Source organism: Chaetomium strumarium (assembly GCF_033439665.1).
Source record: "Chaetomium strumarium strain CBS 333.67 chromosome Unknown B0T15scaffold_3, whole genome shotgun sequence".
In the NCBI taxonomy this organism is placed as follows: domain Eukaryota; kingdom Fungi; phylum Ascomycota; class Sordariomycetes; order Sordariales; family Chaetomiaceae; genus Chaetomium; species Chaetomium strumarium.
In genome coordinates this window covers 40,767-66,993 of record NW_026944431.1, presented here as the reverse complement: position 1 = coordinate 66,993, position 26,227 = coordinate 40,767, and the positions used below count along the sequence as shown (strand labels likewise).

The window sequence follows — 26,227 nt, the reverse complement described above, 5'->3', positions numbered from 1 at the left end:
CGTGGCGAACTGAGATCGAGTATGGAGAGATCACCTACATCGTTAGTACTTGCCAGAGACTCAAGATATAACTTCTCACGATGGCCTATCGGATATGAGACAACGCTTTCCTCCATTCAGCGCGCAGAGATAGGCGACAGACAAGTGAACACATCCAATCTTGAAGCATGTCTTACTGGCGTCCATGAAAGATCGAACTGGGCAGGTGAGGCAAGGTTGGACAAGCACCAATAGTGCCTTTTCCTCCGACGAATCTCAGGGTCCCCATAGAGTTTGGCCGCGCCGAATATCGTACAGAGTCTATTAGCCGCATTTACTGTCTCCAACTTCTGTTGATCACAACTCCATGTCCAAGCCCCTTTTGCCAGGCGAGACCGGGTATCGGCTGATGTACGGAAACCACCGTATGAGACATCTGAATGGTGTTGTACACGTGGACAAATGGACATGAGCAGAGCATATGTTGGTATACATGGCAAATAATGACCAAAAGAATAAGACAGCCAAAGGCACCGATGCCGTGCACGACCTCAAGTGAAGAGGGTGCTGGTCAAACTCCAACGAGTAGCATGATCAACCAGGCACTAAGTAGCGCCACGCTCGCATGCGGGACCGCTGAGCGGAAACCCCATGACTCGCCCTGGCTGGGCTGGACGCCAGTGGCCTGTCGGCCGAGATACCAGGCGCCAATGTCGGTGAGGTTGCCGTCGGCGCTGAGCATGGCGCCGTTGGGGCCCACGTTGGACACGTCGCTGCGGAAGGCGCCAAAGTACGAGTACCGCTCGACAAAGTCCAGGCGGTCAAAGTAGTCGGCCGACATGTTGAAGAAGGCCTGCGTCGTCTGCAGGTCCTGGTTGTCGATGTTGTACTCGGTGATCCACATGGTCTTGTTGGGGAAGCTGCAAACCATCAGCCCAGGTTCAGGGTTTCTCGAGGAGATCTGGACTCACGTCGCCGAGTACTGGCCCATATGGCTCGCCAACCCTTCAAAGTTGCCATACCAATGGATCGTGACAAAGTCGTATGTGCAGTTCTGTGTCTTGTCGCCCGTGCTCACCAGCTTGGAGCACTCGCTCAGGAAATTCTGTAGCCAGGGAATCCCCCCAGGCCCTCCGGTGCACGCGGGCAGGCCCACCCGGATGCCCATCTGCTGGAGCGGGATCATGTTCTTGACCCAAACTTGCGCCGCATCGGCAGGCTCCATGTTGCTGCCCCCGTATGCGAACGGCCCGTCGGGCTCGTTGAACGAGAGCACATGAGTGATGTTGATCTTCTTGTCCTCGATCAGGCTCCTCACCGTGGACAGGAACGAGGTGTCGTCGAGACTGGCGGGTGCCCCCCACAGCATGGGCACGAACTCGAACTCGGACTGCGGGATGTCTTGGAAGGCGGACTCGGGCTCGGGCTTGTAGTTGTAGTACCAGGTCAGGTCGGTCGGCTTCTGGACCCAGATGGTGTCGTCTGCCCGCGTGGTCTCGTTCGGCGTGTGCACCAGGCCGCGCTTGGAGGAAGAGTCCGCCGCCGCGGGGAGGACGAACGAAGGCAGCGCCGCCAATAGGGCCACGAGGGCCGCGGAGCACGGCAGCATGGTGCAGTTGCACGTCCGCTCTAGTCCCGGAAGTCGAGGCCTCGTTCGACCGGCAGGGTCTCGGTTAGCTGCCGTAGAAGAAGCGTCGAATGCTGTCCTCCTTGAACACAGCTCCGGCTCGATCGGCAAGGGGCCAAAGTAGAGCTTCCTCTCTTGTCTCCGTTATTACCGCCGACTTAGGGAAAAACGAGTGACTCATCGGCAGACAACCCAACGTCGCGCAGAAGCAGTTGTCAAGGAAGACAAAAACCGCGATGTAAAGAAGACATGGTCAATTCAGGTTTGAAGTCCCGCAAGGCGCGGCTGAGTTTTCTTGCTCAACACGAGCTGAAGTCAAGGAACGCCAATGCTCGCTGCCCACGCCCGGCGGGGCCGGACTGCAGCCGCTTCACCTCTCGGGCTTGGCTGTCGATAGCGAGAGCCACAAGCAGCTGTGCAGGGGTGCCGGCCAATGGAAGCTGCAGCCATATCTTTGGAAGCTCCGGGATGACGTCGCAACACGATGTTGGATTCAGGTCCAGTCGAAGCGAGTCGAATTGCAGATGGGCGATCGAGGGTGACAAAAGCTCTTGGGGCAAACGCCGAAGCTGGTTACTTCCGTAGCACTCCCTGACCCTGCGGACAGATAAGATCGATAGAGCTGATGGTGGAACTGTAATACAGGGTGATGATGAGAAGTTCACTGAACGATGGGCGGCTACCTTGCCCAAAGCGAAAGACTTAACCGGTATGTCAACGTACTCGTATGGTAGAATGTTTGTTGATCAATCAGTGAGGTCCGGCCTCCACAGCCAGACAATTATTACTGAGGTAGGTGCTGGTGGACACATGCGGCCATCGCACCTTCCTCACCTTGACTGCGCCCAGTACGAACCATCACTGGCAGGACTCAAGATTGCTCAAAGCTTCCGACAACTTTGAGCGCGGCGACCGACCAACTTTGTACATCCGTAGATGTATGGAGCCGCTGCCACAATGATCCAGTTCAAGAAGGCCAGCGCATACGTTGCAGGGCTGCCGCGGAATTTTATGTCGGATGAAAGCGGCGCCTGCAACTGCCGACAGTGGAGCCGGCGTGCCGTTGGCGTTCCCGCGGCTGGGGAGCTTTCTTCCCCGCAGAGCCGAGACCGTTGTCGGCTCGGTTCAGTTTACCCCAGCGCCACGAGTGCATGATCACTGAACGAACGAACAGCTAGGGCCGAGAGATGCCTCGGCAACCCGGACCCCACATTGCGATGGCCACCGCCAAAGGCAACGTCGCTGCCTCCTATATCTGAGCCGTCAACGGTTTGTTTCAACCTACACGCCGCCTCACTTGCAGTTGCCATACCTCCTTCCCGCCTAACGCACACGACTGCAGCAATGGCGGTTGAACGGCTCGGCTCGATCCTCAAGCACCTGTCCCCGGGCAGCGCGCTCTCCCAAATGTATGTATCCCGTCTGTCTGGGATCTCACCATTCACATTGCTGACATCCTCGACAACAGCACGTCTAAGAATGCCGACGACATCGTCATCACGCTCGCCGTCCGAACCCCGCTGACCAAAGCGAAGAAGGGCGGCTTCAAGGATACCTCCCTCGAGTACATGGTATACGCGCTGCTCAAGGAGGTCAGGGAGCGGAGCAAGCTAGACCCAGCGCTCGTGGAGGATATCTGCCTTGGAAATGTGCGGAGGTTTCCCCTCGGATAAAGACGCCCAATCTTGCTGACACGAATTCCAGGTCTCGGATAGCAAGGCTGCGTACAAGCTGCGGGCCGCCATGCTGGCCGCCGGCTTCCCCAACACAACGAGCGGGTCGAGCCTGAACCGCTTCTGCTCCTCCGGCCTGAAAGCCGTTGCCGACATCGCCCACGCCATCAGTTCCGGGTCCATCGAGATCGGCGTCGCCATGGGCGCCGAGCAGATGACCATCGGCGGAGACGCCCTCGACAAGCCGTTCGACGAGGAGGTGACCAAGCACTCGCAGGAGGCCGTCGACAGCATGCAGCCGATGGGGTGGACGAGCGAGAACGTGAGCCGCGACTTCGGCATCACGCGCGAGGAGATGGACAAGTACGCGGCCGAGAGCTTCCAGCGCGCCGAGCGAGCCCAGAAGGCGGGGCTCTTCGACGACGAGATCGTGCCCATCCAGACGCGGGTTAAGGACGCCAACGGCGAGTGGAAGTCCGTCACGCTGACCCGCGACGACGGCATCCGGCCGGGCACCACGGCCGAGGGCCTGTCCAAGATCCGGGTCGCCTTCCCGCAGTGGGGCCCAACCACCACGGGTGGGAATGCCAGCCAGGTTACTGATGGAGGTGAGTCCGAATTCCGTTTGGCTTCATCTCTCTCCACCCACCGCTAACCGAGACCAGCCGCCGCAATCCTCCTAATGAAGCGGTCAACAGCGATCAAGCTGGGCCAGCCGATCCTGGCGAAATACGTCGGCTCGACAGTGGCCGGCCTGGCGCCACGCATCATGGGCATCGGGCCGACGGTGGCGATCCCGAAGCTGCTGGCGCAGCACAACCTGTCGCTGGCGGACGTCGACGTGATCGAGATCAACGAGGCCTTCGCCAGCATGGCCGTCTACTGCCGCGACAAGCTGGGCCTGGACTGGGCCAAGATGAACCCGCGCGGCGGCGCCATCGCGCTGGGCCACCCGCTCGGCGCGACGGGCGCGCGCCAGATCGTCACAGGCCTCAGCGAGTGCCGGCGGACGGGCAAGAAGATCTTGCTGACCAGCATGTGCATCGGCACGGGCATGGGCATGGCCGGGTTGTTTGTGAATGAGCAATGAGCGGGGCTGCGTGATGGGGATGATGAGAGATGAACTCTGCTTGTATATATAACCCTTGCATGTCTAAGCTAGCCTGGCCGGAGTCTGGAATAGGCCCTTCTTCCATCACCATCTGGGATCCTAGGAAATCTGTGCAGTCCGGTCGACTCTCGAGGATGTCGCAGGGACCAGGTTCCTCAAGACGGACAAAAGAGATGCTCTTCAGTGCTACAGTCCTCTCACATATTCACGCCAACTGCCCGCATTATCTCGAATAGCTACCTTACATCGACATATATGGCATTCAACTTTTGCAAATTACTGATATGGTGCTACCCAGGGTCACAGAAGGGTGGACATCTCATAACACATACACGGAAGCCCGAGCTCCGCTTGTTGAAACCGAACGCCAGGGGAAAATGCACCGTCCGGGTTGCGGCCAGTAACCACCAACTCCCAGCTGCCACTCTCATATGTGCCTGCTCGCTGCCAGGAGCTTGTCGAACGAAGCGGGCGTCTGTACCGCTGTGTTAGTAAAAGCACGGTCCTCTTCCTGAACGGTAAAACATACCTCGGGCTCGACAACACCCTGGTTACTCAGGTACTTCAGCACGCCCTTGATGACCTCGATCTGCTCGTCGGCCGTCAACTCCATGATGGCCAACTCCATAACGTGGCTGACCGAGGACCGCTTGAAAGCGATGAAGGTGTGGTAGTAGATGAACGCGAACAGCCCCATGATGAACTGGCAATCCATACGGTCGGTCATGCCGCCGTGGCCGGGGATCGAGTCGCCAAAGTCCTTGATCTTGAAGGTCCGCTTCAGGCCCGAGGCGAAGAAGCCGCCGAACGGGGCGATGAGCGAGGCGAAGCTGGCCCAGAAGAAGGTGTGGATCTGCATGGGTGCCATGGTCACGCTGACCTGGTACTTGTCAGGCAGGAAGAACAGCTGCGGCGTGGAGTAGGTCCGCGGGATGAACACGGGGTTCGGGTCGCAGTCCAGGCCCGTGAATATGTTGGCCCCGAGGTCCGTCGCCGGGCAGATGAAGTACTTGGAGCGTAGCAGCACCGAGGTGAGGCCGATGCCGAAGAGGACCGTCATGATCCAGGCGCCGACGAAGCCCTCGACCGTCTTCTTGGGCGACAGCTTGATGAGCTGGGTGCGACCAAACGTAATTCCACAGATGTAAGCGAAGATGTCGTTTGTGATGACGAGCGCCGCGGGGAGGAAGAACCAGATCATGCCCTCGAGGACGTTGTTCATGATGAAGTGGGCCTGCACGACGATGAGGAACAGCGCCATGTGCGTCCAGGCAAACTGCGAGAACTGAAACTTGAGGTGGCCGGCCTTGAGCGAGCCGACGAAGAACACGAAGCCTAAATGCAGGGTTAGTGCTGTATCTAAGCTTGCACAGAGAGACACCCACCAAAGACGTAGAGGATGAAACTGATGAAGCGGTGGTGCGTCGCGAGGGGCAGCAGGACCTTGTCGACCAGGACGATGTGCTTTAGGTAGTAGACAACGCTCTCTCCGTACAGGAAGTACATGGTCGTCGCCAGCCAGTACCAGTTAAGGCTCTTGGTAGACTGCAGGTCGCGCGCACGGCTCGGCACGTTGGCGATGGCGATGACCTCCTTGAACGATATTATCTGTATGGCCGTGATGATCACGAGGATGTAGACGTGGCCCATGAACAGGGCGGCGAAGAATCCGGCGATCATGACGAGGGTCCAGAAGGTGCGCGTGATGAAGTTGGCCTTCTTCTTTTCGTACTCGGACTGTTGCTGCTCTTCAGGCGATTGGGTTTTCTGCGGCCATGAAGGTCAGCCGGAAGCACAGAAATATGGCGCAGACGGACGCACCTCTTCTATGTTCTCGAGGGTCCCAGAGCCTCTCAACTTCGCCGGCGACCCTTCCTCGCTGACATCGCTGAAGCTAGCACGACGGCCGTCGTGGCCGTTGTGCTTGGCGTGGGGGAATTTGACCCCCCGGCGCGATCTGCCCGTCATCTAGAAGAGAGTTGCAGCTGTAGGCTGTTAGTGAGGTCCGATCGAAGGCAGAGCGACCAGGCGCAACGAGCACTGACAGATTTGGGGGAGAAGGTCGGTTCTGCGCTCGATGCGCACTTCCAGCTCGGCTCGACCGGGGATGTGGAGCGGGTCGCAGGATTGCGGAGAAGTGTCGCAGGCGTTGGCGCGGGCCGTTGTTCTGGGATTAGCAGCGGGCGCCGTTGCGAATCCGTGGGACAGATGGGAGAGCAAGGTGGCGGATCAGCTATTGGGTTGGGTTCACGAGTTCAACATTCGACCATCCATAAAGACAGATTGGCGTCTGAAATTTCGCTGTTTGGATCCTGAGCGTGCACTACGTCAATCCCGGTGCCAGGGCCTCGAAAGTGGGGCCATTGATCGGAACTAGGCGAGCTAGGCTATGACGCGGCGCTGCGTGCAACTCGAGCCCGGAGTGACCCTCGCCATTTAGAACGAGGTCAGAGAATTAACAGCAAGCACCGAGACACTATGGTCTTGTTTGCTACAGCGTCGCACAACTGAATAGAGCTTTTGAAACGTCCAAACTGCCATGGACAGTTATCGCGAGAGATCTCGCGGAGGCTGCCGCCGCGAATCACATGCCTGGAAAATGACCCACCGATCGGGAAAGTTTGGCGCGCCGAGACCCGGTCGCCAACTTGTTGCCAGGAACAGAGACAGGTGGGGCATGACCGAACTTCCGCGCGCTGCATCGCGTTCCGGTTCGGCGTGTTGATTGAACTTTGAGGGTTTATCTTTGAGACGGGAGCCCACCAACGTCGAGGCTCTCGGCGTCTCATATGTATCAGCACGTCCGTCTCCCAATGCCAAGGTCATGCCTGGCATTGGACGCAAGAACAGGCGGCCATGGATGAGTTCTCGGACGACGGCTTCGAGGACCTGAACGACACGGCGCTGCAGGAGCTCGAAAACAACGCCGTGCAGTTCACGCAGGCCCAGAAGGCGCATTCGCAAGCCGCGCCGCCGACGCAGCACAATGCATTTGACTACGAGTTCGAGGACGACGACCTCGATGATACCGTCGTGATTGATGAGCTCGCCCAACCGCCGCCCCGCCCGGCGCCACCACAGCCTCAGCCGGTCCAGCAGCCCCGCCACGGCACCGCTTCCACCGGGACGCAGCGATGGAACCAGCACCTGCCCCCCCCCAGGCCGTCCTACCTCGCGCAACCGCAGTATCCGGCGCCGTCACGGCCCACCCAACCGCCTCTGCCCTCTCAGCGGTATCCCGCCAGGCCGCAGCCGCCGCCCCGGCAGTCGCAGTTCGCCCGCCCTCCTCCGCCAGTAACCCGTCCCTTTGCCGCCCCGGCGTCACAGGCGCTCCATGGCACCGGGCCGGCAAACCAGAATGAGATCATCGCGGCACTCCAAGCACGCCTGTCGGAGCTGGAGTCGGACCTCACGGCCGCCAAGGGGGAAGCCTCCATCTTGCGGTCCAAGTATGACAAGGTCCGGGTCACGCACGAGGCCGATGTGGCACGCCTGAAGAAAGAGAACGCCGAGCAGCTCGCCAAGCAAGAGCGCGTCATCGAGCAGATCAAGGCCGCCGAGCGCACCACCGCCACCGAACTGCAGTTTGCCCGCCAGGACCTTAGAGAGGAGCTGGGCCGGGTTAAGTCCAGACGGAAGGACGGTCCCGGAACCCCGAGGAAGGACCGGACATGGAGCATAGGTGATGGGTTCGATGGCGTTGAGGTCCTGTCCAGCCCCAGCAAGGGGCAGACCTTGAGGAGGAAAGACTCTGCGCCCGCCGTGCTCTCTCCTGCGGAGCGCACGCCCACCAAGGGGAAGAGGAAGCGCCCGATCGTCGACAGCCCGACCTTCGCGCTGGAGATAGACGGGGGGGACGCGCCCTTCGGCGATGGACACGCGGCCAGCACCACGCCCCGCCCTGCCTCTGTGAAGGCGATTTCCCTGCCGTTTGATGTAAGTCCGTGTCGCCTGAGGTTTGGTGGCGCTGCTAACTCGTGCCTAGTTCCTGCGGCTCTTCCTCGACCACGCTACAAGTTGCGGACAGCCGCCCACGTTCGACGTGTTCTCGCACTACACGTTCCCGTCAGACCCGAAACAATCCCTTGCATCGCTCATCTTTCAGAAACTCCCCCAGATGGGGATCCCCGGAGACCCACTAAGTCTCCTGGTAGAGTTCGGGGATCTCCTGATCGAAATGTGGCACCAGTGTCTGTCCGAGAGGTACTATGGGCCCATCTACTATCTCGCCGCGTTGCTGTCGTACACGCTGCATCTCAACACGGTTGCCGTTGCCCCGCAGATCATCTCGTCTCTCATTCCCGTCTGTGCGACGACCTGCCGCCTCGTGGCAGTGCCCCGCCTCCACAGCGCCGATGGGGACCTGTCCGAACACCCCGACGCTGTCATACGACAGCTATGTCAAAACATCGATGTCACCCACTGTCTCTCGCTGCTCTACCTCGCCGCCCTGGGATGTATAACGCCGGCATTTCACGACGCAGACGGCGACTCGCCACAGCCCTCTGCGCAGCTCGACTTCTGGAGGGCCATGGAATTCGACTTCGTCCTGATGATGCTCTCGCCCAAGCATCCGGAGACTGACTGGCTCACCATGATGTCGTTGCTGCGCACATCTGCGTCGCCTGATAGCATTGGACCCATCCCGTCCGCCACGAACCCCTCGACAGGCCGCGGGGAGGTGAGGAGTCCCGAGACAGTTGCTGCCACGATCATCGATTGCGTCTCGTCGTTTCTCTGCGAGTCACCGCGGTGGGCAGCGCCAGGCTCAGAAAAGGAGCTGCTCGCGAAGTCGGCCGCGTTGGGGACGCTGATTGTCTTCGCCACAAGCCCCTTTGGCGCGCTGCAGATCGCCGAGAGCGATGTCGCCATCCCCCACCTTGTCACCGTGCTATGCTGGGCGATCGATCGGCTGTATGACTCGGACCTGCCCCCGACGCAGCCAGCGGCGGACAAATTGCGGAAAGAACCCAGCGAAGCATCCCAGACCGTGAACGGAGACGAGATGGGCCTGGATCAGGGGGATCCGAACACAGTGGATGGTGTGGATGATAAGGCGGCTGCGGTTGCTGAAGGGGACTTGAATGATGCAGAACTTGAGGCCATGGCCGCCCTCTGCCGTATCGTCTCGCATGCCACATGGCTTCTGCACTTCCTGGTCACGGACCCGCAGACCGCAGACGTGGCGAACACGTCGACCAAGCTGGCGGCCTCATACGGCGGGTCGCAGCGGTATTTCCTCGCGCTGGCGAGGCTGAACTTTGCCGAGGAGGACTTGGTGCTGGAGGCCGGCATCGACGCCGAGACGGTCGAGCTTGCGCACGAGCTGCTCGAGCTGGCGGTTACCCCTGACGAGGGGGAAGAGATTGGCGAGATGTTTGACTGATTGGTGGGGTGTGGTGTTGATACCCGGTTACTGATGTACGTATGCTCTACGCGGAGGAAGGAGATGGCTGAAAATATATACCTACGTGCTAAGCTCAGCTCGTGCTCTCATTTGCTGAGAGGTGGATGTGGCAGGGGAGTATTCAATGTCCGTGGGACAGCTGGGTCGTCTGGGAATGTCACTTTGTTGACCGGTCCACTGGAAGCTGGTCAGCAAGCGGTCTGCAAATATGGTAGTCACCATCGCCTTTGAAAAAGAACATGCGCATACCGTCAGAAATTCCATTCTCACGATCATGTGAAGAGCGATCGGTATGAGCTGGGTGAGCAGCCGAACTAAGATGCATTGGATGGCGATGCTATGACACTCTGTTCCTCTGCCGAAATATAGGTCTCGGTTCAGTTTCCTTGGCAACCTCCCTTTCCTATTCTTCGTCACCTTGTGCAGAACCACGACTGTCGCCACTAACTAGGGTAGTCCAGCCAAGAGGTCGCATAGACTTAGTACACATCGGGACGTATCCCACTTTGTCAGACCTAGCTGAAGGCCATACCCAGGCTGGATTCCCAGGCCGCACAACCCCTTCTTAGTATCCCAGATTTGTAGCGCCCACTTGGGCCTGAGGGAGATCGTCCGTTTGGTCAGCGAGATATCTCCGTGGCCGATGCGGGCCAACAGTTCGCATAAATTGTTGGCGTTCGGGATATATCGAAGGAGTATCCCGATAACACCGCGGTGGGACAGAAGAGTATGATTACCCGACCTTTTAGCTCTGGGACCCTTAGCTATGCGCCAGCGCTCCTGACCCTGAGATGGCTCCCTAGTTCGACTGCGGCGTTGATTGTCGTTGCCTCCGCGAGGTCTTGCGGTGCCGCCGTGCCTCTGCTCTGCCCGGGTCGCTGCCAACGTAGTACATGGCGAATAACGTGCAGACATTGATTGTGTCGAGAGCCCGTTCTTCCACGAGGGTCTGCCACGCTGCTGTCCGCGGCGGGGTTGGGCTGCGTTGGGTGCCCTCATGGTGACTTGCGAATTGGCGGTTACTTCGCACTGATGAGAGCTTCCCTGAGACCGGCAGGCTCATCGATTGCACTCCCCAGCAACCACCCCGCCCCCCGGCGTCCCCCGGCGTCAAGCTCTACATTGTATGTGCTAGTTCTTCTCTCGTGCTTGCCAGCGCTAAAAAAAAACCTTATTGATCGTTGGTTCGTTCCAGACTACCAGGGACCCATCGTGCCGTCCGCTCACCCCCGAGATCCCCTTTCTCATGTACTTCCCCATAACCTCAAACCACCCCAAAGCATAAATGCGACACGGCTAAAAACAGGTCACAATATCGACCGTACAACAGGATTTCTCAACAACCAATGTTCACCTGCTACCGATTCGACAACCCTCAGGCTCGCAATGTCTGACTCAGAAGCACCGGTGTATGTGTGGAGGTGGACCCCATGATCTAGTTGGGGTAGGTCCTCTTGCTCGGTGGTGCTGAAAAGAGGCCTCCTTCCGGAGTTCGTCTCGGACCCCTCCGAAAGTCTGCTTGTTGCACTGCATCGGTGACGGTGCGTAGTAGCTTTCTCCGCACACTCCTCATCTCTCTGCGCCGTTGTGTCCAGCAGCCTCTGGCCCTCTTCACGGTGCCGTATCTGGCTCGCTTCCGCCGTGTACAGATTTGTTGTCCTCGAGTGGCTCGTCTCCGAGGGTTTTTTTTGGCTACCGCAGGCGGGATGGGTCCCCGCCTGAAATGTTATCAGTGGAAGGCTAACCTCAAGCGGCCAGGGAAGGCTGCGCTCCAGGGAGGACACAGAATACCATAGGGGAATAACCTACCGCGGAGAGAAATAAGGAGAAGACACCGAACCTGCGAAGGAGACCCCCTTAACACGTTCCCGACACTGAGATACCAAGTGTATCTGGACATCTGGAAGCAGGGTCTTTCGTCTGTCGTCGCGCTCTGTCGATCGAAGACACGAGTGCCGTCGCTTGCCCAACCGAGACTCATGTTATCCTGGATTCCTGGGTCGATCGATCTGAATCGACGGGTAGAGCAAGGCAGAACAAAGAAAACTTCGGATCAAGTGGTCTTTGGGCGGCAGGATCTTCCGGATGGCTGTACCATCCCGTCTGAGATGGCCATGTCATACTTCCATCCCATCACCATGCGATGCGTCTTTCATCCCATGTGATACGTCCATCTGAACTCTCTCGGAAGATAGAAGCCAAGTGGATTGCGCGTGGTGATCTTAGCGGTGGCCGGGACATCGACAGGACGCTCTGGGTTGGCTTGCATCGCGGCATCTGCAGCCTTCGCGGCGCTAGACGGGCCAGCGCGCCCTTCACCCGCCTCACTCGCCGTGTCGCTCAACGACTCGACGACCGGTTCAGGGAGCCTCCTGACCCGGAGCCCTGCCGTCAGGGTCATCGCCATGTCCGCGGCGTGGCTGTTCAGGAATTCCTGGCGCCGAGCAGCCTCTTCAGCGCGAAAGTACTGCCTGCATATCGATGCGACAGGATCCGGGCTCCACTCGGCGCGTTCCGCCTCGCCCGCCCACGGAGACGAAATATCTAGCGGAGGGGGATGGTCAGCTTTGTCCTCCAGACATTGATGCAGTAGCGCAAACCGAGCGACTTACCGAGGCTCCCTATAGAGCCTATCCCAGACGAGCATGTCGAAAGGCTCGCGCGGGATGTTTTCCGGCGCGATCTTCCTATCATAGAGGGATGCGCACATCCCAAGAACCGCGTCCGCGTATTCTGTGTCGGCATGTTCCTGGGAAAGGCCCTAGCCCCCTTTGGCCGGCGGCGTCGTGAACATGGCGCAAACGCGCTTGGAGCGCTCACGATGCCTCTCTGGCACGTTGTCATAAGAGAGCCGAGCATGTGGGTACGGAATCCATATGCCCAGAGCCCCGGAACGGCCGTTTGCTACGCACGGGCCGTTTCCTAAGGTATATTAGGGTGGTCCCCTAACTACCATTTCGTTCCTTTTTCTCTTACTTAGACAGAACCTAATACACTCTCTGTTCATACCTTTCCGTGCGCTCCATCGCCTGCGATATACGTCGTACGTGTCTATAAGGACTAGGTATCTAGTCCGGGATTCGCTCATTGTCACTGTTTTTTATCTGTACAATCTCGTTGTGGCGAGATGTTAGGAAAACAGTGGTTTTGTTAGTGTTTAGTAGGTACCTAGCCAGCGGTTCTGTCTCAGCCATTCCTAGGCAGTGCGGCCCGACTTGGCCAGAGACATGGCGAATTTGACAGTACTTCTGGTCAAATCACGCGGAAGCTCACTGACGACCAGGTCGCCGATGTCCCCCGCGTCGCGTTCGGCCTCGCCAGCCTGCTGCGAAGGGGCGCTATGGCCCCGAGGGTTGACTACGAAACTCGATTGACTCAACTCTCGACCTTGCTGCCACTATTGCTGTTGCCGCCGTCGATATCGCTGCCCTTCGACATACTTATAGTCGTCCTGCGGCATCGGTTCGTCGTCTTGAACCCGCTGATACTGGCTCAGTTGGTCACGAGAGAGTTGCCGAACTTGAGGACTGCCCTCGATCCTCCTGCGGTGGACCGTGGATCTGGCGAACTTGGCAGCGCGGGAGTCTCCCGCCGCAGCTTGTCTGCTGGCCTAGGACAGACCTTCGCCTTCCGAATCGGGCACAATGTCGTACACGTCTTCCTCAGAAAGTCGCGGCATGGCCAGTGGGCTAAGCGTCACTTGAGTGTGTCATGCCTGCCAAGGCCGAACGCAAAGGGTTCCGGAATTAGTTAAGGCCGTGTGCAGGGGTGAGGTATGTAAATTCCCGACTTAATAATGACCTGGATCCGCCTCAATAGTTATTCGATTATTGTTTTTCGTGTCGGGTACTCTGCAGGTGCGGAATTTCCCACCAATTTCCTGCTCACACCCATAATCCGACTAATCAAAGTCGCAACAACGCGCTTGTTCGCAAACGCGAACCTGTAGCCATCCGATGGCCCGTGTCAGCAGCTGAATAGGAATCGGAACTAAAGTTGAATGCTGGCATACCTTCATCCGTATCCTGGTTCTGGTCCAGGCCTCAACGTAGCCTTCTTCCCTTCGTCTTCCACCTTATTGTTGGAAGGCGGTTCGCTCAGTTGAGGTTGGATGCGACGAGCCCGAACAGAAAGTCGTATAGTGCTCGAGGTGGAGCAGCTACGAAGCTCGTTAAGGGACAGATCAGGCCTTTCCAAAGCTGTCGATATAGATTCGAGCGCGGTGTAATTTCTGGAAACATCTCCTCTTCCACCTCTTTCCACTTCAGAGGGCAGTTGACGGGGTCGGCTTTCTCCACCGTAAAGGTCAACCGTCTCATGCCCGTAATGGGCCCGAATACGGTGCCTTCCGGCATCGCAACGGTTACGGAGGAAGGAGTGAGTTCAGGTATATGTGCGAGTAGCATCGATGCTAAATGACACAAATCGAATACACCCCGTTCCCGCAGTCAACGCCCGGTAGTGCCGGAGCGTTCCTTGGCCTCTCTGCCTTTAGTATTGCCTCCTTGTAGGCTGAGTGCCAGGTCTTGGCAAGGCCAATACGCTCGAAGACGGCGTTCTCCTTGTCGACGAGGTTGAAGAGCAGGATATGCATATGCCCGTGACCCGCGTCTTTGTGGCCTTCCTTAATTATGATGTTTCGGGCTAACATCGCAAAGAGCGTGTCGCTTGCGTTCTGTTCTGCAAAGCTCTCGTGGAGGGTGTCGAGACGAACCTCCACTCCGTACGGCTCGTGCGGCGGCTGTGTCTCCGGCATGGCAACGTTGACGCCCTCTAAGATCATGTCCCACTCCCGCGCCGGGTTGCGGTCGGGCCCGTTGTTGCGGACAAGTTGCAGCTGCCTAAGCGGACCACGCAAACGAAGCCAACCGCCCGTTACCGCCCCAAATACATCACCTGTTAGATATTCGAGCTGCACCTCCTCCACAGTGATGAGCGAGGATCCAAAGCCGCCCAACCCCGGCCGAACCGGACCCTCAATCGATGCCCACGACCAGGAAGGAGCACGGTACTCGGCAGGTCGTGTTGTCTTCCCGAGGCTGAATCTTCTCACGTACCAGAGAAGCCCGACCTGTAGATAGCTCCGCCACATTCCGGCCACGTACTCGTCCTCAACAAAGGTAGCTAAGTGTCTCGCGATGCCGGAGATAGCGATGAGCTTGTCGCCGGGGACAGTCAAACCACAAGCAGTGTACTCCCGAACGAGGGCAATCCAGGTGCGCCTCACGTCTCTTTCGGACTCAGGAGGGCTTTCGCTTTTGGCAATGGGCACCAAGCTCTTGAACAGCAGGTAGTCTCGGCCCATAAGATTCATCGGGATGTGTTTCGGGCAGGTGTCCGTGGCGGAGACCTCGAGACATTCCCAGAGCACCTGGCGTCTGTCGAACTGAAGGACCCGCGGTGAGAGGAAACGCTCCTGAAGAACCCAGGCTCTCGTGTTGACAGGTGCTCGGGAAATGCTTCGGCGCCAGTAGTCTAGGTCGTGCACACGGAACAGGCCCGTCTCATCCTCGCGATCTCCGAGTTGCAACTCAATGAGTTGGGGAAGGAAGTCGTTCGGGTCCCGGGGGCTGAACAGCGACTCAAGACAGCCGTTTGCATCGCCGGCCGATATGTTGCAAAAGGTATTCGCATAGACTCGGTCCATCAGTGCGGCCTCCCGCTGCCAGTCGGTTATGTCGTCCTTGCCTTGATAGATACAGAGCAAATCGACCCAAAGGTAGCGAATCCCCAGCTCGAGCGAGATGAATATGGCATCGCGCATGAGCCGGGGCAATGATCCCACTGGGACTCCCGTGGCGAGATGAGGATACGTGCGCTTGGTGAGCTGGAGTTCCTCCGTCCGGCCCCAGCGATGGGACAGGGTCGTGTACCGCCCAGCCGGGGGCACCTTTGACGTTTCGATGACGGATACTATCTGATCCGAGCTCGGTTCCGTGCCATCATGAACGATGCGGCTGAGATCAAGGAGGCGGGTCGGATACCAAGGTCCGCCCCTAGAGGCGGCCGTGCACCTCTTATGGTGTCGGACGCAATCGGAAAACCAGCGCTTAGCCAGGGCCAACGTCTCCGGGGATTGTGTATGGTTGGTGAGTGCGAGGGGGTGCTCACTAGCGTCTGTTTGCGGTGAGTTGCCGGCTAGGGGGTTCTGCCGTGAAAGTCGGAATGGTGAAGGGAATCTCACCGTTGACTGGCTCCAGAATAATAACTTGAGCACGGCGACGGAAGGAAGTAGAGAGCGGGCTTCCCGATACATAATAGTGAGCATTTAGCCAATAGTACGACGTTTCTCGACAGCCGGAGAATCTCGTAGAGACTTTGGGCAAGGTCGCCGAGGTGCCGTCCTTGTGCGGCCGAGAGGGATCCATGAGGAAGTCTTGTTGTTCAGGGGCCAGCATCTCCAAAAGGGCAATGCAAAGACTGCAACATTGGTCGATGGCTCCCTTCAGACTTTCGTATGTGGGATGATGGGCAGTCCCGATCCACGGGCCCCGCTTACGACTCTCGTGGCCGTGACGCTGCTGTCCTTCGTTGGTGGAAGCAGCAGAGCGTAAGCAAGCCACCTAGTAGTGACGGGGGTAAACAGAATGGGAGTTGGCGTGTGTGCCCACCTGGTCGTAATGGCGAGTCATCCTTCGTAACGAAATACTGCAGCGCGTTGCGGCATCGGGCACATAACATCTTGACGGCTACTAAGTAGTAGTGCTGGGGTGATCAGACTTCACCAGGGACTCGCCCAAACCCGAAGCAAGTGAGGTGGAAGAGGAACTGCAGGCTGCAGGCAACATCGGGAAGAAACTCCGCACTCAGACTGGGCGAGTGCGCCGCAGAGATTCGTTGCATCTCCGAGTACTGCAACTCTTTCGTGCGGCGCAGCAAGTCGTCTTCCAGAGGCCTCTACTAGCCCTGTGGCTGCACGTCGTGTTTCGCCGACAGAGGCAGACACTGACAGCACACCAGGTGTATATCTAGCACTAAAGCTGGTGAGGTCTAACGTGGGTTCAGGATGCCTCTCACTGATCCCTAGCTTTAGCACGTGCTCTAGTAATAAATGAAGGAAGAAGAAGGGTAAACAATCCAATCGAGCCAAAGAATAGGCAGCAGACTCCTTTTTGCTTCCGGCAGTCCTTGTAAGATGCGCAGCATTCGATTTTAGGACGCGTAAGCGGATATGGCCGACGGTAACTTACACGCATCATATACCTTATTTCTTGACCCACTCGTAAATCACAGCCAGCAAACTGCATAACGTTCGAAGAATAGGTATATTGTTGATGCTGTTGACACTGCAGACACTGTGATGACTCTTCCGGTTTGTAATGTTGTAGTAACAGTGTCATGCTGACCCGTTTCGCTCTCTATTAGCTCGGGGTACTGTGAACTGAAGGCATCGGAAGTCTGCGGTTACACGTACGGTGCAGTAAAGCACCTCCTGTATGGACTCGTGTATGGATGTATTATACCTGTAACGTATTTGATAAGCGAGCGGTCCAGACAAGCGAACGGTCCACTTTCCACTACCCTATGAACACTATACTCAATTGCAACACAACAACACTAGGAACCAACTATAATTACATCAGAAACAGCTGAATCTGAGGATTCTGCAGCCTCCCGGCAAGTACGCGTATTATGGCCAGGCTTGCCGCACACACCATAGCACTGAACCTTCGTACGACCCCCCCCTGTACTACTACCTTCCGGCTGCGTTTCTCCTACTACCTCTCTACCCACAGCCTTCTAGGCCAGTAGATCCTGTGAACCTTGTATAGTAAGTGATCTTCTAAGCTGTATGCGTGTTCTTTTAGCTCTCCGGCGCTTGTTTAGTGCCTCGTTGGCCTTGCGGAGCGAAGAGACCTCTGACCGAAAGAGAGCAACCTAGTGCATTATAGCCATTGTACCCTTGGTAAGTTGATCTATAGCAGCCAACATCGAAGTCGGAGAGCTATTTTGATGATTGGCAATTCGAGTCTTGATGAGCGTTGACTGCGATTTGGCTTCTCGGGGGTTGTATGGTATCTGGAAGACCTAAGGTTGTATTATAGTAGGCTATAAGGCTGGGGGTATTGGTGTACGAAGCTATATATCCAGTATAGAAAGCACCCTCTCTGAATCGTATGGTATAAGGCCAGCCCCTGCAAAGCTACCCTATATATTGCTCTCTGTCATAGAGGCAAAGAAGGCGTCGTGGAAGGTACAGAGGAACTCGAGCTTGCTGATGTGGTTGATGTATATATGTCTTAAGTTCTCGATTTAGCGACTATACGACTTCTTTAGTGGCCTAAAGCAGCTAACATCGAGTGGCTGGCACTTGTAGGAAGAGTATAGAGGCATACAGAGTATGATAATGTTGTTCTGCTTACAATAGAGCTCGAACTCAGTCGAGTGGTGGCTTTTATAGCCGTCGAGGATCAACAACCGGTATATGCCCTTTGTATAGGACTTTATATGGTAGTTAAAGTGCTTGATCCAATCTAGGCCTACTTTATTGATAGTCTAGCCATTATTAGTAGTTGCAATGCGCCAGTTGGCTGGGAGGTTGCACTTGGTATACTAGTTGGCAAGGTGGTACTATATAGCTAAGATAATGAAGGGAGGAATAGCCCAGCCGAGGGCATTGACTCCCTGGATTACTATTGCCTATTTACGGTTGCCAGGCTAGGCTAGTTTTGCCCTACTACGCCTATTAGAGGTTGTAACCACCATATATATATAGATAATACCCATTATAAACCCAATCTCGTCAAAGTTATAGACATCGTCGTCTAGAATACTATACTTGGCCTTGATATTCCGTACAAGGATAAACCACGCGCCAATGATCTTTAGATCCTCGCACTTGGCCCTCTAGTTGTTGTATTGACGTGTCCAACGTATCCGGAGCTCTGGCTTACGTTTGACGAAGTTTTTAGCCCAGCGTTTGCCGATAGGGGGCGTATCGCGTTCGCATAGCAAATAGTTGGCTATATCTTCTATACCGCTCAGTCTAGGTGGGAATGCACGCTCAGATAGCTTAATCATATACTGAAGTATCGTCTGCTCTTCGAGATCCGTAAGCTTCCATGAGTTGGCTGGTATATCGCGTCGTATAGGCCGGCCGTTGCGTCGCTGGCGTAGAGTAGTATGGCTGACGTCGTAGATCTTTGCTGCAGCTCGTAGGCTTAGGTTTTCGTCATCTCGAAGAGCGTCAAGGGCTAAGATTACCCTGGCTTCTCTTGAACTAGGAGGCATGTTGGGTTGTTGAGAAAATCGACGTTGAGTGCAAGGGTGGCGCGCCGCGTCGGAAAGTGGACCGTTCGCTTGTCTGGACCGCTCGCTTATCAAATACGTTACAGGTATGTACCCAAACACATTCAGTACATACAATACGTACAGGCTTGACCGTTGTGACGTCATGCTGATGCTTCGTGGCGACAACTCAGATAAGCTTACAAGCTTCCCGCTGCCAACCTGCCAACCCGCCAACCTGCCAACCTCCAAACTAAGGAACTACTAACTTTCCCATTCACCACAACACATCGTGAGCTCTAACGAGTAATACCACTGATCACCATCAAGATCAGATTATGCCGTTCAACTTCTCCTTTTCCAGCTCCGCCTCGGCAGTCGTCGTGGGCTCAGGTTCGGTCAACGGTCACGGCGCGACTAAGGGATGGGCTTACAAGCACGAGGCCTACTCGAACGACAACGGCTCTGGCGTGCGGACGACCAAGCAGAGGCTAGGCGAGGCTCCCGCCACACAGACCAAGGTGTACGACGCTCGAGGCCGGCCGCTTCTCATCGATCACGCCAACAGGGCGAACAGGCGCACAGACCTTGACAGCGTCAGGGGCATCGAGGATGTCACAGAGGATTGCTCTTCAACAATCCCGGAGAATTCATGGAAGAACTAGCCGAACCACCCTCCACTGGGATACGAGAAGAGACCGGTCGACTTATATGAGCGCCGGAGGTGGGAGGCCGGTGCTGGGTTGGAACTTGGGGTATAGTAACTGGGGAGTCAGATTCATACAAATATCACACACAAGACAAGGTAACCAGAGAATGAGGGACAGTATTAATTTGTCTATCAGTTGCCAGGACATCATGTATCATAGAGCTCGTTGACATTGCCAACTCGGCTTCCATGATGTGACATCATCGGGCGTGTGATGTCCCGTGATGCCCGCCATGTCTATCCGGCACAACACTCTCGACCGGTGCGGCCTTGATGCGGACTCCATCCTCCGAGATGCTGTTGTCAGCGTTGCCAACTCCGTCAAGGCCACTCGCCTGCTCTGCCAGTTTCTCAGCTCGCTCTCGTTCGTCTTTGGTCATGAACTTCTGTCCAGCCAGCGTCCCATCGGCAAGCATGTCGATAACCTGCCTCGCGGTTTTGCCCTTGAGGAAGGGGTCCGCAGGTAACCTCTCCGGTCCATGCCTCTTGGGATCGAAATGGTAGGGTTGGTTGGTTTCCGAGGATGATAGTATTCGAAGTTCAAGTCGGTACACATTGCTACACCTCGTGCGAGTGGTCGGTGACCTTGCACTGCGCATCTTCCGCACATGTCTTTATCGTTGTAGCACACAGCCATGTGTACGTACCCGCCAGGTAGGTATTACACCGAGTACCTTAGGTGTCCAGGTCTGCAGTCGGTCTGGGGTTCCAGGACGGAGAAGTCGCTTGATGGTAGGTTACAGTTATCCCGATACTAAGACCGTTGCCATAGGCGTCTTGGTAGTATTGCCGCTGATAGCCTCGCGGCCTTCGCCTATACTGAAATCATGGGCAGAGACCACAAGCTAGGCATGGTACTGGAAGTACCGGTACAGCGGGAACAGTGGCAGAAGACTGGGAAACAGGCTCTCCATCTACATAAGTAACCAAGGTCTCCCAGAGTCTCAGACTCCTCAAGCAAGCAATACTGCAACCTGTGTGATCGCCTAAGTTCAACAGCCTAGGCTGTCCTGACGGCCGTGGCGTTGACGTAAAGATGCCCTTCGCTACCTTACTTATAACGCCTCGTCCTTGACAACACCCCGTCTTAATACCGCTCTAGGGTTGCTCGAGGCTTCCTGAAATCGAACTGATTCGGCTTGGGTAAGTCAGACGTCGAGGTGATAACACTTGAGGCGCATGATGCGTTAGCCAATCACAACCCACACAGGAAACTGAATTCACGACCCAATATCTTCTGTTTCCAGACCGACCTTTTACTTTGGTTCCTTTTCCAACACCACGAAAAAAAAAGGACATCGATTTTGCGTTGTCATCACCAATCGGTCGCATTACCAACGTAGGCAATCTCATGACTCCTGTTACATGGAAATGATTCATTTGCTAACCGCTCCGGCGAATGCACCAGGCAGATTCGATGACTTCCAATCAGCAGACTCCCGCGGGCGTGCCGCCCTCGCGCGAAGTGATTGCCTTGTCCGAGGACACGGCCAGGACTACTGGCATTGCCGCTGGAGAAGCTGCGGCTGCTGGTTCTGCCTCTCGAAGGGGCACTGGTAGCTTCGCCTCTGGCCGCAGTGATGTCGGACCGCCGTCCCGTCGATCCCGAAAGCGCCAGCGCAGGGATGTCGAAGACTTTAGGCTGACAGCGCAGTCGGGGGTCACGGCGAGCTTGGACGACGTCAAGTGGAACCCCAAGAGAGTCCACGTCGACCCGGGTAGCCAGCGACTGGAGAACTTCGTTGAACACAAGGTGTTCTCCCGGTATGAAGGCCCGGGTAAGCCCCAGATTCTGGAGGCTAGCACCGGGGAGGTCAATTGGTACGCCAAGGACCCCAATCGCCCCGGGGCCTCCTACGTCATGAAGTGGGTGGCAGACGATGATGACAGAACCGACCATCCTCTGCTGAATACACTGCGGGACATTTGCAAAAGGCACAATGCCCCAGTTGTCAACATGCACGTGGAGTGTCTCCCGCTCCAGACAGCCCGAGATCATCGGGTCCTCGTGCGTGGCCCCGATCAGGCCGCCTCGCAGGCTCCTGCTCGAAAGATACTGGCTCCTGTTCCGCGGAAGAAGCAGCAAGACGCAGATACGACCATGGTCCCTGTTGACACCGCGCCGTCAGCCGGATCCGGCGGTACTCCCCGGTGCGGCAACTGCGGTAGAAGCGGACACAAAGTCAAAGACTGCTGGTGCCCGTGTTACCACTATGGCAGCATAAAGGCTTGTGGCGTCTGCAACAGCAATTCGCATTTCTCCGATAAATGCCCAAAGCTGGCCGGGGCCAACAAGGACTCCAAGAAATATTGGTTGGACCTGTTCGAACTCTTCTACAAGCCCCGCGTTAACAAGCCTCAGTTGCGCAGCGCCCAGGTCACATTCTTCCAAGTGCTAGAGTACGCGGAGGGGGAGGATTGGCTTCCTGATGGCATGCTCGAGCAGGTCATCCCTTACCCGTGGACCAATGAGTTTGCGATTTCCATCGCAAAGTCGAAGCCTGGTGATGCCATCCTGCGGGGTAGGCTTCACCCTTCACAATTCGACCCTCAGGTGCATAACGCTCTTGAACACTTGCCCGTCGATCCGAGGTTCGAGGGCAAGACTTTGATGCAAGTCGTCTACCTGACTTGCCAGGGCAGGTTTGCGGACCAGAAATTTATAACGGAACAAAAGGCGATGGGCTGAGAAGGTTGCTGCCGCCAACTAGGTCAAGGAAGCGAGGATCGCGGGGATTATGAGGAGATGTTGAGGATAGCTGGTGCCGTCGAGTCAGTAGTCGAGGAAGGAGGATACAAATGCAACGTGGGTAGGGGATGCACGCAAAATACCCAGACTTGTGCATTGACTAACGTATTTTATAAGCGAGCTGCGCATATAAGCGAGCTGCGCACTCTCCACTCCCCTACAACAACTATCCTAAATTGCAAGACAACAACACTAAGAACTGACTATAATTACATCAGAAGCAGCTGAATCAGACGATTCTACAGCCTCTTGGCAAGTGCGGGCATTATGGCCAGGCTTACCGCACACACCATAGCACCGAATCCTCGTACGCGCCCCCTCTGTACTACCACCATCCTGCTCCTTTTCTTGAGCCACCTCCCTAACTACAGCCTTCTGGTCTAGTTGATCCTTTGTATCTTATACTGCAAGCGATCCCCCAAGCTATATACGTGTTTTTTTTTAGCTCTCTGACATTTGCTTAGTGCCTTATTGGCCTTACATAGTAAAGAGACCTCTACCTAAAGGAGGGCCACCTAGTATATTATAGCTATTATACCCTTAATAAGCTGGTCTATAGCAGCTAACATTGAGGTTAGGGGGTTATTTTAATGGGTGGCAATATAAGTCTTAATAAGCGTTGATTGTAACTTGGCTTTATAGGGGTTATTGTAATGGTAGAATGCACCAACCATGATGACGATATCATTTGTATGTATAATAATTCATCATACCAAGTGATGATTCATTATGCATGTTCCATTACATCATGCATGCAAGCTCAGACCTACTCGCATCCTGTATTTAAAGCCTACCTTGCAGTCTCGAGATTTCTTTCCTCTTATAAGTTCAATATTCTTGCAATGCAGTCAGTTTACCACTAGAGGCTTGACCCTGGCCTTGAACGACGGCCCTCGTGACAGTTATATAGTATCTAGAAGACCTAAGATTATATAGTGCTAGGCTATAAGGTTGGGGGTATTAGTATATGAAGCTTAATATCTAGCTTGGAAAGCATCCTCTCTGGATTGTACAGTATAAGGCTAGACCCTGCAAAGCCACCTTGGATATTCCTCTTAGTGATAAAGGCAAAGAAGGCCTTACAAAAGGCGTAAAGGAACTCTAACTTGCTTATATAGTTAGAAATATATACGTATTAAGTTCTTAACCTAGTAGCTGTACGCCTGCTTTAACGGCCTAAAGCAGCTAACATCGAGTGGCTAGAGGAGGTAGGAGGAATATAGAGGTATATAGAGCGTGATAAAATTGTTCTGCTGGCAATAGAGCTCAAATTCGGTTGAGTAATGGCTCTTATAGCCGTCGAGGATTAACAACCAGTATTTACCTTTTATATAAGGCGCTACATAGAAGTCGAAGTGCTTAATCTGATCTAGGCCTACTATATTAGTGGTCTGTGACAGTGGAACCCACCGTATGTCATGAACTAACCTGCAGAGGCCGGTGGGGGCCGACTTGCATGGTCAACAGGCGGCGCCCGCATCTAATCATTACGAGTCAGAAAGAACCAATGAGGATTGGGGAGATCAGGAACAATGCCAAGATCGATTGTTCCTGGAGAACAATGCCAAGAAGCATTGTTCCAGATGGAACAATGAGAACAACAATTGTTCCAAGTATTCTAGAGATCTAGGTACGGGATACCTAGGGGAGGAAGCTGTATATAGTTCTACCATTCTGCCACTCGTTCAGATAGCTAGCTTCCTCAGTGAGCAATTACAAGCAGTAGCCTCTACCTATTGTGCAGACATTGCGGCAAGCATTGTTGTGAACCTTTTGGCTTCACCGAAACCTACAGTCCGACCAGCAGTTACCTTCGACCGGCGAACCCTTTCAGAGGCAGGACTGCCTGTGGTTTCGTCACACCGTATCATACATGATGCATGCAGTATAATTAGTTGGTTATAGAGCGCATGCCCCACCTTTTATATCTGGCAAGTGCCCTATATCCCACATCCTGTATTTAGACTTTTATGATGAAACCGTAGGCAATCCTACCTCTGAAAGGGTTCGCCGGTCGAAGGTACTGCTGGTCAGACTATAGGCTTCAGTGAAGCTAAAAGGTTCATAACAATGCTAGTCGCAATATCTGCATAATAGGTAGAGGCTATCGCTTATATTGCTCACTAGAGGACTCCTAGAGCTCTTCAGAACGAATGACTATATACTTAGCCAATTCTGCTAGCTCGCCGCCACTTGCCAGCTATCGTAATTTACCCTTGATCGCCTTGAGTAGATAGCTACCCAAGTTTATTATAATCGCTTTTGCTCGCTGGCGACCCTAAGCTACCTGGGTCATTCTTATGCAGCCGCTTGCAGCTTTCACCCCTGCTGATTAGCTATATCTGCTTCCGCTACGCCTTACTGGGTCTTGCTATATGGTTGGTTCGTGATAACCTTCCTGCTTCATATCTTCCACTTGCAGAACTCTTCCTTCTACAAGTTCAGTATTCTTGTAATATAGTCAGTTGCCTACTAGAGCCATTAAGCCTGGCCTGCATCTACTGATTTGTGACATAGTCTAGCTATTATTGGTAGTTGCAATATACTAGTCGGCTAGGAGGTTATACTTAGTATATTAGTTGGTGAGATAGTATTATACAGCTAAGATAATAAATAGAGGGATAGTATTATGAACCAACCATATATGCAGGCCGGCGGGGCCGCAGCTAGGCACGGGGCACCAATCGGGAACAGGACGCAGTGTGGGCCCCGGACGGCTCAATGCTTGGCATTATAAGTAGGCTTAGAGCGATCAGTGGTGAGCGCAATGAGCAGCTCATCCAGATCACTGTAAGCCAGATGATCTAGGTATAGGGGTACCTAGGAGGAAACTGTATATGGTTTTACTACTCTGTCACTTATTTAGATAGCTAGCTGCCATGAATTAACCTGCAGAGGCCGGTAGGGCCGACCTGCATAGCCCGCAGGCGGCGCCCGCATCCAATCATTCCAGTCCAAGTATGGACCAATCAGGACAGGATCACGCTTGGCATAGGGAAGGCTTGGTGATCCAGCTATAAAGCTCACAAAGGATCACCAGTGATCCAAGGTGATCCAGTATAAGGGATTACCAGAGGCAATCAGTGATCCATAGAAAGACTGTAGTATATAGGGCAGCTAGCCATTCGTGCTAGAGGACTCTGGGAGTTCTCCAGTGAGCAATTACAAGCAATAGCCTCTACCTATTATATAGACATTACGACTAAGCATTATTATGAACCTTTTGGCTTTACCGAGACCTATAGTCCGACCAACAATACCTTCGACCGGCAAACCTTTCAGAGGCAGGACTGCTATAGTTTCGTCATACGTTGGTCACTCCCTTTAACTCTATCACGGTTTAGATCAAAGGTAATACCGATTATTATAGCACCTTAGACACCTAGCACCCTAGAATCCTAGAGCCAGGCCGTAACCATACGACAGATAGAGTAGGCTCTCGAGGCTCTTAATGCCAAAATCGCCTAGCTCGAGGCCGAGAATGGCCATATATAATAGCTCGTCAACGAGGCCTACAATGGCAAGCCTAAAGATAAAGCTAAACTCGAAGCACCCTCTAAATATAGAGGCAATAAAGAAGGGCTTACCAGATTCTTTATGTCTATAAGAGCCTATCTCAAATACTACCCGGATAAGTTCATAGACGAGTCCGCCAAAGTGATATTTATCTCCTCGCGGCTTAAGGGGAAGGCACTTCGATAGTTTAAACCTACCCTTAAGGATTAGCTAACTAATAGTATAGAT

At 54.9% G+C, this 26,227-nt stretch overlaps 8 protein-coding genes across 8 annotated transcripts; 4 read left to right on the top strand and 4 right to left on the bottom strand.

The window, feature by feature from the left end:
• Positions 1 to 272: 272 nt before the first annotated feature.
• Positions 273 to 1,721, bottom strand: B0T15DRAFT_136306 (glycosyl hydrolase catalytic core-domain-containing protein). Its single transcript, XM_062861815.1, has 2 exons — positions 951 to 1,721; positions 273 to 899 (listed from the first exon to the last, which is right to left on the bottom strand). Exons 1-2 carry the CDS (start codon positions 1,586 to 1,588, stop codon positions 551 to 553), a joined length of 987 nt encoding a protein of 328 aa, XP_062722060.1. The 5' UTR covers positions 1,589 to 1,721; the 3' UTR covers positions 273 to 550.
• A 1,135-nt stretch (positions 1,722 to 2,856) lies between these two features.
• B0T15DRAFT_136359 (3-ketoacyl-CoA thiolase) lies at positions 2,857 to 4,593 on the top strand. The gene is made up of 4 exons (XM_062861816.1): positions 2,857 to 3,015; positions 3,075 to 3,255; positions 3,311 to 3,887; positions 3,945 to 4,593. Exons 1-4 carry the CDS (start codon positions 2,951 to 2,953, stop codon positions 4,367 to 4,369), a joined length of 1,248 nt encoding a protein of 415 aa, XP_062722059.1. The 5' UTR covers positions 2,857 to 2,950; the 3' UTR covers positions 4,370 to 4,593.
• Positions 4,594 to 4,817: 224 nt separating this feature from the next.
• On the bottom strand, positions 4,818 to 6,358 carry B0T15DRAFT_393323 (cytidylyltransferase family-domain-containing protein; the record flags this gene model as incomplete). Its single annotated transcript, XM_062864681.1, has 4 exons — positions 4,818 to 4,865; positions 4,920 to 5,725; positions 5,776 to 6,157; positions 6,212 to 6,358. The coding sequence occupies 4 exons, from the start codon at positions 6,356 to 6,358 to the stop codon at positions 4,818 to 4,820; spliced, it is 1,383 nt and encodes a 460-aa protein (XP_062722058.1).
• Positions 6,359 to 7,246: 888 nt separating this feature from the next.
• On the top strand, positions 7,247 to 9,776 carry B0T15DRAFT_483696 (uncharacterized protein; the record flags this gene model as incomplete). The annotated part of the gene is made up of 2 exons (XM_062866181.1): positions 7,247 to 8,326; positions 8,376 to 9,776. The coding sequence occupies 2 exons, from the start codon at positions 7,247 to 7,249 to the stop codon at positions 9,774 to 9,776; spliced, it is 2,481 nt and encodes an 826-aa protein (XP_062722057.1).
• A 2,087-nt stretch (positions 9,777 to 11,863) lies between these two features.
• B0T15DRAFT_136264 (uncharacterized protein) lies at positions 11,864 to 12,896 on the bottom strand. The gene is made up of 2 exons (XM_062861814.1): positions 12,410 to 12,896; positions 11,864 to 12,341 (listed from the first exon to the last, which is right to left on the bottom strand). Exons 1-2 carry the CDS (start codon positions 12,654 to 12,656, stop codon positions 11,950 to 11,952), a joined length of 639 nt encoding a protein of 212 aa, XP_062722056.1. The 5' UTR covers positions 12,657 to 12,896; the 3' UTR covers positions 11,864 to 11,949.
• Positions 12,897 to 14,208: 1,312 nt separating this feature from the next.
• B0T15DRAFT_395021 (uncharacterized protein) lies at positions 14,209 to 16,276 on the bottom strand (the record flags this gene model as incomplete). Its single annotated transcript, XM_062864762.1, has 4 exons — positions 14,209 to 14,842; positions 14,903 to 15,615; positions 15,712 to 15,903; positions 16,115 to 16,276. Coding segments are annotated over 4 exons (1,701 nt in total), but the record flags the coding sequence as incomplete, so codon positions are not given.
• A 2,956-nt stretch (positions 16,277 to 19,232) lies between these two features.
• On the top strand, positions 19,233 to 20,057 carry B0T15DRAFT_500986 (uncharacterized protein). The gene has a single exon (XM_062867388.1). The coding sequence runs from the start codon at positions 19,364 to 19,366 to the stop codon at positions 19,688 to 19,690; it is 327 nt and encodes a 108-aa protein (XP_062722054.1). The 5' UTR covers positions 19,233 to 19,363; the 3' UTR covers positions 19,691 to 20,057.
• A 954-nt stretch (positions 20,058 to 21,011) lies between these two features.
• B0T15DRAFT_412413 (uncharacterized protein) lies at positions 21,012 to 22,578 on the top strand. Its single transcript, XM_062865406.1, has 2 exons — positions 21,012 to 21,073; positions 21,143 to 22,578. The coding sequence occupies exon 2, from the start codon at positions 21,152 to 21,154 to the stop codon at positions 22,421 to 22,423; it is 1,272 nt and encodes a 423-aa protein (XP_062722053.1). The 5' UTR covers positions 21,012 to 21,073; positions 21,143 to 21,151; the 3' UTR covers positions 22,424 to 22,578.
• Positions 22,579 to 26,227: the final 3,649 nt, after the last annotated feature.